Consider the following 12,540-nt stretch of genomic DNA (forward strand, 5'->3'; position numbering starts at 1 on the left):
TATCTAACATTACTCCTTTTTAGCGTCTCTATAATACTTCACCAAACTATAGTTCGCTTCGAATTTTTGGTTGTGTCTATTTTGTTCTCCTTCAGCCCCATGAACATAATAAACTTGAACCTCGGATTTGCCTATGTTGTCTCCTTGGTTACAAAACTGAGCATAAAGGTTATCGTTGTAGGGATCCTATATCTCGCCGAAAATATATATCTTCACATGTTGTATTATGGAAATATCACATGTTTTTTAGTTTTTCCTACTTTCATTCTATTCCTTCTACTTATTCACCTTTCTTTACTAATCCTAGTGTTGATTTTTTCTCTAGTGATGATAATACAAGCATTGTGACAAGTTCACCTCATGAGCCTCCTATTCATGTACCTTCTACTACTCCCAATTATCCAAGGTTGAACGATGATCCTGCTCCTATGATCCTTCTTCCTACGACCACTCACAATATTAGGGTAAGAAATCTACCTCCACATCTTTATCATTATCATTGTTTTGCTACTATCCTTCACATTCATGAACCTAGGTCATTAAGGAAGCTTTCAAAGATTCAAATTGACGGCGGAGGAATAAATTTAGGCATTAGATAAATCACACACTTGGAATTTGGTTGATTGTTTTTCTAATCAAGAAGTTGTGGATAGCAGATAGATTTACGAAATCAAGACTCACTCTTTATTAATAGGTGTAAGACTCGTTTGGTTGCTCAAGGATGCACTAAAGAGTATGGTATTAATTATGAAGAGACTTTTGCTCTTCTTGCTCGACTCACATATGTTCAAGTTTTTCTTGAAATTACTACAGTTTGCAAATGGTCTATATGTCAGATGAATGTGAAAAATGCTTTTCTCAATGGTGACTTGAAAAAGAAAGTCTATATGAAACCTTCTCCGAGATATTCTTATTCTCCTAACAAAGTTTTATTTTTTTTGCAAGACACTTTATGGTCTTAAACAAGCTTATCGACTAGATATTGCCTGTGCTGTTCATGTTGTTAGCCAGTTCTTATCAGCACCACGCATTACTCATTATGCCGTTGTTCTTCGGATTCTTCGCTATGTCAAGGGTACTATGTTTCAAGGTCTTTATTTTTCTGTTCAGTCTTCTTTAACCCTTCAAGCATATTCAGATGTTGATTGGGCTGATGACTTCACTAATCATTGCTTACTACTGGCTATTATTTGCTTTTCGGTGACTCTCTAATCACCTAACGTGCCAAGAAATAAACTTTTACCGCTCGATCAAGCACAGAAGCAAAATATTGTAACAACCTTCTTTTTTTTAAAATTATAAATAAATAAATAATTTCAATTTCACGGATAATTTTATCTATTACCCTCTTTACAATATCCTAGAGATATTCTAGAACTGGGATTATAATTAATGCCAATCAAAGTCAAACCAGGTTAATTAATTAGTTTCACAGAAAATCGTAAAAACTTGTTAGTGAAAATTTACTACCTTGGTTTTTTTCTTCTCCAAAAAAAATTTCCAACCACTCATTCCTAAAAACTACCTTCTTAATTAAATCTGGTTTTTTCCTTCTCCAAGAAAAATTTCCAACCACTCATTCCTAAAAACTACCTTCTTAATTAAATCTTGTCCACTCATATTTTACCATGAGGTAAAATACTTCCTTAAGACTCACTTAAACCTAATATACTATTCTTAAACATCTCTCTCTCTCTCTCTCTCTAATTAATTAATTTCTCTCTCTCTCTCTCTAATTAATTAATTTTTTACATTAGAAAATTACTAAGGATAAGGTTATCCACTAAGCGATGACTAGAATTCTTAAATTGTCATTAATTCTCATAAGACATAAACTCTTTCTCCACCATTCTCATATTTTTTTATTTCACACCACTCTAAACAAAATTAGTAAGTGAGAGAAGAAAGAAAATATAAAGAGAAAAGTGAGAAGAGGTCGAAGCCTTAAGTGAGAAAAAAAGAGAAAACTAGCTTTGTTTCATGCATTCCTACACCACTATATCAAGGAGCACTTCACATTTCTTAAAGGATCAAGGACAAAAGGGCCCTTCAATAATCATTATATTGTGTCCTAAAGAGAAACGTAAACCCCAAAGTGCTTAAGGGCTGCCTAGTAGTGTGAAATTCTATACCGTTTAGCCAGTAATTGTATGGCATAGGTCGCCCACCATATGAAGAGTTTTTCAACTGTATTCATATTAAGGGCTATATGCCAAGTGCCATGACTGTATACAAAAGGACAATTCTCGTGAGGCACATATCCTGATTGTATGCAGTTGAGTGACCATATCTGGATTTAGGGTTGAGTAACGTTGAGTTGTGTGTAGTCAACTGACGCATGAGCTCATGGCCTGCGATAGGAACAAATTCGCATCATATCTTATTGTGCATTCTCTTGCTGACTGAAATTACGTGCTTGTGTTTGCTAATTATATTCTGTTATCTACTTGATTTACTGCTTGTATGTGTCCTTTATCGGAATGACCTCAATAAACGTAGACTTAGTATGTAAATGTTTAATTTTTCACAAAATCGAGACTTAGTATGAAATCTCTCTATTTTCTGTATTAGCTTGCTGGAAATCTTTGGTTCTCACCCACCTTCTTTCCCACTCTGCAAATGGGATCAAGAATCATCTTCTTTGAGGTCTCTGCACCGTACTACTACTTGGACCTCCTATGGGGTGGGACAACCATATGGAACGATGTTCACTCCTGCCCATATGTTCTTTTTGAGAGACCTTTCTCTCACTCTCTTTTTAGTCAGAAGTTTGATCCTGATGTGCCGTACGATTTTCTACTGTTTGAGCTACATCCGAGAGGTTTTAACTTCTCTTTTCCTCCTCAGTCACTATACTTGATGGAGCTCGAGCCAGAGTCTTCTTTCGATATGCGGTCCATATATCCCGAGTGATTCGATGCAGTGCTAGAATCAATGATATCAGTGAAACTTGTGATGGATTATTAGCTATTAGATCACATTGTATGAAACTTAGCCTTCCGACACTTATGTGATATATTTATCTATACGTTTTTGTTTTTATCATGAATATGTTATATGCTTAACTATTGTACTAATATCAATAGACTTGGTTTACTTATTATTATAACGCATGCTGCAGGCTCACTCATATTAATATAACTAATATATAGTCTAAGAGTCTTAAAGTCAACTAAATAGTAATACTTAATGACTATCATTAGTCATGACATGCTGAAAATTAGATCGTTTTAAATATCGTGCTCTAATTGACACTTCTATTATTATCTTTTACAATAGTTTTAAACATGAACTTTTTATTTGACATTTTTTATTTAGTTGTTTCTTCTATTCAGCTTTTTTTTTTTGTAGCTAACTTAGTGCTAGTTTGGATTAGTTTTTTTAATAAAAAAGTACCTTTTTTTAAATAAAATACTTTTATTCAATTTAAAACCTATTTGGATACATCTTTTAAACAAAGTATTTTTATTAAAAAAGCAAATTAATTACTTTTTCTAAAAGCTAGCAATACCTTATTTTTAAAAAAAAGCAAAAGACGTTTAGGGCTTGTTTGGGTGAACTTCTAAAATTTTTTTTTTGAGTTCTCTTTTTTTAAAAGATCTTTTCATCTATCAATTATGTTTGGGTATAACAATATAAAAGTACTTTTTGTTTATTTATTACATGAAAAATATCTTTTTTTAAAGAAAAAAGATCTTTTAAAAAAAAGATGTAAATTACAGCTTCTCAAAAAAGATGTTTTTTATTTTTATTTTTCTAATACTTTTACTTTTACTACTAGAAATTTGCCAAACACGCTAAAAAATAAAAAAGACATTTTTTCATTGAAAAAAGATATTTTTTTTAATCAAGATAATAGCACCCAAACAAACACTTAATACTTAAAAGCTCTTTTTAAAAAGTTATGATACATGGACACCGACACGGATATGGGACGCGGACACACAAATTTTAAAATATTATAAGACACGGGAACAGGACATATATATAAAATATAAAGTATTTTTTGGATAAATTACAATGGTATTTTCATATTTTATTAATATTAAAAAATAAAATAACTTTTTAACTGTTTTTAATGTCTTCTTTTAGCTATATAAAGTATTTAAAATATTTTTTATTTTAATAAATAATAATATATATTATTTCTAAACTCATTTTAAGAATACATGTTAAGAATAAAGCTGTATACGCTAACACGTGATGGTATTTAAGTGTGTTTAAGTATATCTGAAAAAAACTTTTTTATTTTTTATGAAAACATAATTGAATATAGCAGACATGTGTATCGAATGAGTATCGATGAACGTAATGTTCGAAGTGTGCCCGATATATAAACACAATAACTCAACGCCATACTTCATAGTTAAAAAATTATCTATATATAAAATAATTTTTATCTATTAAATTTTTTTTTAAAAAAGAGTAAATACTCAATGCGGTCCTTGTCCATTTTTACAAAGTACAAAGCGACCTCTATAAAAAAAGAAACATTTCGATCCTCAACCTTTTTATTTTGGGACAATACGATCTCTCTGTTAAAAAAAATTATTAAATAATAATAAAAATTAGTTTGGTGGGAGGTTTTAAATCCCCACAAAATTCTTTTTAACAATATAACTACTTACTACCAGAACTAGTATTATCTTCTTCATCTTCATTATTATCACTCCTACTTTTATTATTTTTATTGTGTAACTATACTTTATCATTATCATTATCTCTTTTACCGTCATCATCACTAATACTAATATTATCAACATCAAAGTTTTCTTCTTTCATTTTTTATTTTTCAATTATAATGGAAAAAGAAAATAGTGAAAGACAAGATTATTCAACATTAAAATTTGTGAGACCGAATAAAAAATTTATTCTTTAGTTCACGTGACTAGATTAATCACATTATAATTCTATCTTTTTAAAAGAAAAAAATAACATTAAATAAAAAATAAAAGAGGAGAACTTTAATGTTAACAATATTAGTATTAGTAATGATGACAATAGAAGAAATAATGATGATGATAAAATATAGTTATAGAATAAAAATAATAGAAGTATGAGTGATAATAACGAGGATAAAGAAGATAGTAGTAGTAGTAATAATTAATTTTTATTATTATTTAATAAATTTTTTAACAGAAAGATCGTATTATCTCAAAATTAAAAAAATTAAGAATCGAAGTGTCTTTTTTTTAAACAAAAACCGCTTTATCGTTCAAAAAAATGGACAAAACTAATTAAATGTTTACTCTTTAAAAAAATAAAAAAATAAGTAATTTTCTCATAACCAATCCAAACTAACCATTATTAAATCCCAAATCATGGGGACCCATCGCCTCTTTCCACAGAATAGAGGCAGCAAAAGTGAAAAGGGAGGAAATCAGTAGAAAAAAAAGAATCGCAGGAAGATGTTGAGGGTTGCAGCAAAGAGGTTGTCTTCTCTGTCATCGTCTTCATGGAGAGCTAACCATGCCGCCTCTGCCTTCGTCTCTCGGAACCCCATCGCCCCTCACTATGACTCCCACGATCGCGGATCCGCTCCCCAACCCCAATTCTTTCTCCCATTCCGAGGTTAGGGTTTTCTCCCTCTTTCCCTTTCCCTTTCCATATACATTTTTGTTTCAGCTCCAAATCAAAAGAGACCAGACAAGTTGATTTGTGATTATTTCTGCCCCGTGCCCTTGATTTGATGCTTTTGTCTGTTCGGTATGTTTATGTGCTTATGCGCCAACCTGATTTTATTGTTATTCGCCATATCGTAGTATCGGTAGTTGCTTTACGCAAATCATTTAACTCGTTCTTGGTTGGTGTCTAGATTCGAAGTTTATGTATTGTGAGCGTGTTTTTTGCTGATTGCAATCGGACATTTGTTTGGGATTTGGGGGGTGGTAGTGATTGTTGGTGGTGGTGTTCTTCTACACGTGCTATTTTGTGCCCAAAGAACAGAAGGATAAAAGATGGCGTTGAATAGTGCTCGTATTTTTCTTCTTTTGGAATTTTGAATTTTGATTTCAGGGCAGCGAGACATGTCTTGCATAGAATTTAAATCCACCGAGCATTTGAACTATCATGTTGTGTTGAAAATATCTTCTTACCAAAAGCTTTTCAAGAGTGTTATATTGAGTGAATATATAAGTAGCAAAATTTGCCCAAGTCTAGTATGCTGTTCTTCTGAAGTATAACAGATTATGCTTCATTGTTGGTTTTGTTGTTATTATACATCATTTCTAGTGGAAACTAGAGTGACACATTTAGTTGTAATATAGGCTCTGGATATATTAAAAACATCAAGTGACATGAATGTATAAGAGATTGCATTACCAATGAAAAATTATGGAAGTATAGAACATACCAACTGGGGAGCTTTCTTTCTAAAATCGAGAGTAGCTTGTACATGAACTACAATCTTAAACAAATTACTCCCAGACTGTGTATACATCTATTTGTGCTGCTAATAACTAGTAAATTCCATTTCTAATTCTGAACTTTATGTAATTCAAATCATGCAGTTGAGTGTTTGTGCTCTGATTGGGGCTTGATTATCTTCATGATTGTTATATGTGTATGCTGTAAGGTATTTGTTTGTGCCATTCTATGATCTACCCTTCCTATATCACTAGTTCAATAGTTCTCAAGAGATTGTTTATTCAAGAATTTCATTATTCATAAGTTTAGGCTTCCCCAGAACTGATCCAATAGTACATAACCAAATTGTGTTCCATCTTATGATTTGCCCTTCCTGTATCAGTATATCACTAGTTGAATAGTTCACAAGAGATTGTTTAATCAATAATTTCTGTTATTGTTGAGTTAGGCGTCCCCATAACTGCTTCAATAATTCATAATGAAATTGGCTGCCATCCTATTATTTGCCCCTCCGATATCACTAGTTCAATAGCTCACAAAAGGTTGTTTATTCAAGAGTTCTGTTAATCATAAGTTAGGCTTCCGTGGAACTGTTTCTGTGGTTCAATAATTCATAATGAAAGCGTGTTATTCACTTACAAATATTAAAAGGTATAAAAATAAAAAGAAAAGAAAAGGAGAAAGAAAGAAAAGGTCATTAGTGAAGCTGATTGAGATTGATTGGTAAATATTATGTAGTTTATTATTTGACTGAGTATTGTGCTTTCAATTGTGCATGTGTTGAATTTTAAAGTGTGTGCAAAAAGATAAGTGAATTTTGGGCATCTATTCCCGGTACCAGTAAGGACAGTACCCAGTGCCATTGTGACAATATGGTTATGGCAACCATTTAGCAGTACCATGTACCCGTCACAGTTTGGGTTTTGCTATAGTTATTGAAGGCTTGCCTTCTTTTTTATTTTCCAGGGTTTGGTTTATTAACATCTTAGCCAAATTAATGCGACTCGATAATTTATTTTCAATCTGTACCCAGGTTTTGCTACTGGATTGCCAGTCCATGCAAACGAAAACAGCATTATTCCTGAAATTCCAGCAACTGTCGCTGCTGTAAAAAACCCTTCCTCTAAGATCGTATACGATGAACACAATCATGAACGATATCCTCCTGGTGACCCAAGCAAGAGGGCATTTGCCTACTTTGTCCTAACAGGTGGCAGATTTGTCTATGCCTCTCTGGTGCGTCTCCTTATTCTCAAGTTTGTGCTCAGTATGTCGGCGAGTAAGGATGTTCTTGCTCTGGCTTCACTTGAAGTTGATCTCTCCAGCATTGAGCCAGGCACCACTGTGACTGTTAAGTGGCGTGGAAAGCCTGTGTTCATCAGGCATAGGACGGAAGATGATATTAAGCTGGCAAACAGTGTTGACGTTGGATCTCTTCGCGATCCCCAGCAGGATGCGGAGAGAGTCAAGAACCCTGAGTGGCTCATTGTGATTGGGGTTTGCACACATTTGGGTTGTATCCCCTTGCCAAATGCTGGTGACTTTGGTGGCTGGTTTTGCCCCTGTCATGGTTCACATTATGATATATCTGGCAGAATTAGGAAGGGACCAGCGCCATACAATCTGGAGGTACCAACATATACTTTCTTGGAAGAGAACAAGTTGCTAATTGGTTGAAAGACACAGGATACTACCTACTGAACCGGTTTACAATAATTTTTTTAATTTATTTGATAATGTCGAAATGCGGCGTGGATATCTCTTCTTCTCGAGTACTTATTTGGTTTGTTTAGCAAGTGTTTATGCAGCACAGAGATTTCTGTTTCTGTCATATGCTTGCCTTTTTGCTTGTCATATGCTTTCATTAGTTGATGATTTCAGGAGCTTTGTATAATTATAAAATTCTGCTGAAGCAGTAAAATTTAAGGATTTTGACTAATGCGAATCAAGTTCTTTTAGTCACTGTATCGTAATGATTTTTGAGGTAAGTTGTTCCATAGTTTTTTTTTCTTTTTTTTTTTTTTGGGTTATAACGTGTGTATAAAACATTTTAATACAGTGACTATGGATACAAATTAAATTCACCACTTATAGTGTTCTTAGCTATTTTGTTAATGTTAAGTTGGGAAATTAGATAAGTTAATCCTTTAAATGGATGTTTTTCTGCAAGAGGATACTAAGTTTCATGTCTCATCTAAGACTAGTGAATGTGGGATACTGGGATCCGTTTGCTATGTTAAAACAAGCCTTAAATGTTGTAGTAAATAATTCCAAGGCTCGCTGATATTCAAAACAATTTCTCTAAATGTTGTCTTTCATTGTATGGAATTTACATATCTAGTTTCATTTGAGTCGCTTCATTGTTGCCAACGTGGCAAAATGATAATGTAAACAGCGGGGCAGAACCCTTATGGTAAAAACCGAACCAAGAAAGCAGTTTATATTTGCTGTATAGTTTTCGACTCTTTGTGATTAGAATTATAGGATTAGTTTTAGAATAATATTATGTGGATAGATTAATATGTGCCAAGGTTTGAATGATGAGAGACTGTAATTGAACGTTTAAATTTTGTGGAACTGATTTGTCTTCCGAACTGAATTTCAATCCAAGCATGATGGAGAAAAATCAGAAAATATTATAAAATGCGGTACTGCTGCATATGTGAACCACAGAGAATTTTCTTAAGCAGAAAAGTCCAAGCTTCTTTACAACAAACTTTAGAATGAGGTACTGCTGAGCCCTGAGCATGTCTTAAGTAAAAACATTTTGACATTTTCTGCTTTAGCAAAATAGGTATCTAGCATTTTGCATACTTGTGCCATCCAACAAATTAAACAATTAATAGCCGCTGTTAACTTGCTGCTTGACCAAGCTGATTCACCATGCTTCCAAGGCTTCTATGGGAGAAGCTATATCCATTTTTTTTCAAGTCCAGTAGTAACATCCACAATGATTCCGATGTTTTTTGTTTCTAAAGGCTTCTATGATATTCTGATTCTGCCATCATCTTTCAAAAACACCTTTAACATAGACCATTCCTTTTTCACTGAGATTGAGTTCCTTTCTCATTTGTTCAACTTGTTGGTCATCACCTTGAACAACGATCTCTGATAAGGTTCCATCATCATCAACCATCATTTTCACCTTAATTTCCTCCTTTCTAGATGCCCGAGTCCAGTAATACGCACCACTGTGAAAATTCCCAAAGAAGAACCACACAAGATCCACATATTAGGACTATATGGATGGATTAACGTTTAAGCTACTCTCCAAAACAATGAGCTACTAAGCGTAATGTAAATTTTCAATGCCTTCTTCACTTACGCCAATGGACTTAAGGCTGTGATAAAAAACCAGTTATTGCCGAAATCCGGGACAGTTATGGTGAGCACAAGTGCCACACTTGCAAGACTTATGCAAGTGCAGAAGGTTAATAGTGCTGCTTGGCCCCTGCTAGGAACCATCGTTCCTTCAAACCTTCACAGAAGAAACCCAAAAAACATTAGATTTCCATATTCTTTTCACTTAATTTAAAAATGCAAATGATAAAGAGGGAAAACTGCTTGATTGATTGATCAAACACTTTTGGCATGAAAAGATAATGGCTATTCTTTCTTCTTGATGGGACTTTGACTTGTGATATTGACAGTATTTCAAATCTGGAGTATCCTTTGTGTTTTTTGTCTAAAGTTAAAATCTAAGATGGCCTACTATATATATATATATAAAGGGCAACCTGCTCCACAAGCATTCTGCATTAACACAGTCTGATATTATTTCTTGATATTTAAAAAAACTCAATGCCAGGACGAAGCATAACAGCCAATACGAAAACTAAAGGGCTTTGTATCTGCAATCCTCAAAATCCCATGATTATAGGGCTACTCTACAACTAAGAAATCAAATTTCCTCTCTAATGCTTTCTACTCCAATTTGTGATATCAAAATCTCCTTCATACTTCATGCTTCCTAGTTCCTTCACCCTTCTAACTCATACAACAGGCATAATTATTAAACACACTTTCAAACAAAATTAGCTAATCCTCCAAAACTCTTCGGCATTTCCATCAGGATTGAAAAAAGATCAAAGGCAACTGTTATGCAGAATTTCAATGTACTAACATCTTGCAATAGAAGTGCGTAATGAAGAAATGAACCTTCAACTTCTAGTTCTTTCATTCGAGATTTAACAGTTGTTGTAGTCTACAAACCGCAATAGTAATGATAAGCTTTCAAAGCTTAACAATAATCAGCAAATGGAGTAATCTTATATAAAACTTGGTCAGAGCAAAACAGAACATACAACTTAATGATCAAGAATACTTCACCAGCCCCTCAAATTCGAATCAAATGTCTTCCACACTTCTACATATAACTCATTTCATAATCCATTATTGCACTACCATTCCCCTTCACTCTAAGCTTCCACAAATGAAAAATTTGTTTCTTTTGAAAAATCTTTTCATTCCATCAACTCCAAAATCCAAATAGTAAAGCATTGCAATAAATGCATTCATTCAATGTAATTCAGGATTAAGAATCTTATCAGTTAATCCAATACTTGGAAATGTCCACTCTAATTCTTCTCTTGGCTTATTTGTATTAACTATACTCAAACATCCACACTAAGCTTATTTCCTTATTTTTAAATTGCTGTGCTTTGTTTAGCTCAAATGTTGGTTGTTTAGTACCTCCTTCTGAACTTTCAATCTTAGTTCTTATCCACACATGCACGTGCCCACAGAGCAGAAAGGATTAGATTTTTATTCTACCAAACACGTTCCATACAGCTGTGTTTATTAACAGTACGAAACACTAACAAGAACACGGAAACACAAAATCATATTTGGCAAGTGAGATATAGAAACACATTATGTCCTGAAATACTAAATTAGTGTAATTTGTACCTTTGATGGGAGAAAATAGAAACACTAAAAAGAGACACCACTTTTTTTTTTCATTATCCCTATTTTCATAATTATATTTGTTATCATTACGTTTTCCTTCCTATATTTTGTGTGAGGAAGAAAATAATCAGTAAATTAGACTTTTCATAATTGATTCTATCTTATATTCAGTTTATAACCAAACAAAATACAAAACACTAATTTTTATGTGTCTGTCATTTCTATCATATTTTCGGTGTTCTGTCTTATTCTGTTTCTAAAATCAAATGCAACCTACCTGAGTACTTGTACTATACACTAGGCATGTAAAAGAGAGGACAAAAACAAGCTTTGATTGAAAACATGATATTATAACTAAGAAAACCTGATGGCACTCACGTGATTGTTTCTCCTCTATTGGTCACCGCAAAGTTGTTACGAGTGAAGAATGATAGTATCTCCCCAGCAACCTGATTTGGCGCCTTCTTTTCCCCTTCACCTATGAAAGTCTTCTTCACAATCTAATTGTTCACCAAAAAGAAAGAACATGTAAACAGTGGAAACTACTTTCGAACTTCAATTTCCATGCATGAAAAATTAGATTCTTACTTTGGATTTGACAGAACGTTTGATGAGGGACCAAAGTCCAGGAACAGATATAACAAAGAGACCCAAAGAAGTATAATAACTGGCTGTAGAATAACCAACACTCTCCGCAAGCAATACCAGGGAATTAGAATTAGGGTTCAGTTCTTGTTGCTGGTTTGTGATGATGTAATCGATAATGGGGTCTTGAAGGGACACGTGGAGCTTCCTTGGTACTTGAGGGCGTTGTTGTTGTAGCCAGTGTGATTTCGCAAGAAATGGGGGAGAAGAACAGAGAGGGTGGTGTGGGTGAGGGGATAACAGCATCTTTGTTGCTGCCATTGTTGTTGAAGAGAAAATGAAAATGGATAGGATGGTTTTCGATTTTTCAGTTTTTTGTTTCACCAGTCACCACTGAATTGGTCACTTCATTTTGACGGTCTAGATTTGATGAGGATGTACATGCATTACGTGGATGATAGGTTATCATTAAAAAAATTTAAGAGTGAAAGTGAAAAAGTTCGGGTCCAAATATTTTTGGAAGGTATAACCTCAAGTTTTCTTCACATGAACTCTGATTTAATAAATTTAACTAAATTATTATTTAAAAATTTTAATTATTTATTTCATATACAGTTGATCTTCATCTTTATAAAAAAATAAATTTGTGGGAATTAATTCTTTTTTCAACATCAAAAAATT

The 12,540-nt window shown here is 33.3% G+C and overlaps 2 protein-coding genes across 2 annotated transcripts; one reads left to right on the plus strand and one right to left on the minus strand.

The window, feature by feature from the left end:
• The first annotated feature begins 5,321 nt into the window (after positions 1 to 5,321).
• On the plus strand, positions 5,322 to 8,328 carry LOC112697090 (cytochrome b-c1 complex subunit Rieske-4, mitochondrial-like). The gene is made up of 2 exons (XM_025750094.3): positions 5,322 to 5,571; positions 7,400 to 8,328. Exons 1-2 carry the CDS (start codon positions 5,409 to 5,411, stop codon positions 8,041 to 8,043), a joined length of 807 nt encoding a protein of 268 aa, XP_025605879.1. The 5' UTR covers positions 5,322 to 5,408; the 3' UTR covers positions 8,044 to 8,328.
• Positions 8,329 to 8,982: 654 nt separating this feature from the next.
• On the minus strand, positions 8,983 to 12,296 carry LOC112697092 (protein COFACTOR ASSEMBLY OF COMPLEX C SUBUNIT B CCB1, chloroplastic). Its single transcript, XM_025750096.3, has 4 exons — positions 11,863 to 12,296; positions 11,653 to 11,774; positions 9,692 to 9,844; positions 8,983 to 9,557 (listed from the first exon to the last, which is right to left on the minus strand). The coding sequence occupies exons 1-4, from the start codon at positions 12,178 to 12,180 to the stop codon at positions 9,371 to 9,373; spliced, it is 780 nt and encodes a 259-aa protein (XP_025605881.1). The 5' UTR covers positions 12,181 to 12,296; the 3' UTR covers positions 8,983 to 9,370.
• Positions 12,297 to 12,540: the final 244 nt, after the last annotated feature.

The sequence above is a fragment of the Arachis hypogaea genome, chromosome 6, assembly GCF_003086295.3.
Source record: "Arachis hypogaea cultivar Tifrunner chromosome 6, arahy.Tifrunner.gnm2.J5K5, whole genome shotgun sequence".
Classification (NCBI taxonomy): Eukaryota; Viridiplantae; Streptophyta; class Magnoliopsida; order Fabales; family Fabaceae; genus Arachis; species Arachis hypogaea.

What these genes read in the sequence shown, in the direction of transcription:
- LOC112697092 (XM_025750096.3), bottom strand. Translation starts at nt 12,180, where the DNA reads ATGGCAGCAACAAAGATGCTGTTATCCCCTCACCCACACCACCCTCTC. An exon ending in AATAGAGGAGAAACAATCAC is followed by an intron (nt 9,845 to 11,652) that starts GTGAGTGCCATC and finishes TCTTCTGTGAAG; the next exon opens with GTTTGAAGGAACGATGGTTC. An exon ending in ACAGCCTTAAGTCCATTGGC is followed by an intron (nt 9,558 to 9,691) that starts GTAAGTGAAGAA and finishes GAATTTTCACAG; the next exon opens with TGGTGCGTATTACTGGACTC.
- LOC112697090 (XM_025750094.3), top strand. Translation starts at nt 5,409, where the DNA reads ATGTTGAGGGTTGCAGCAAAGAGGTTGTCTTCTCTGTCATCGTCTTCA. An exon ending in ATTCTTTCTCCCATTCCGAG is followed by an intron (nt 5,572 to 7,399) that starts GTTAGGGTTTTC and finishes ATCTGTACCCAG; the next exon opens with GTTTTGCTACTGGATTGCCA.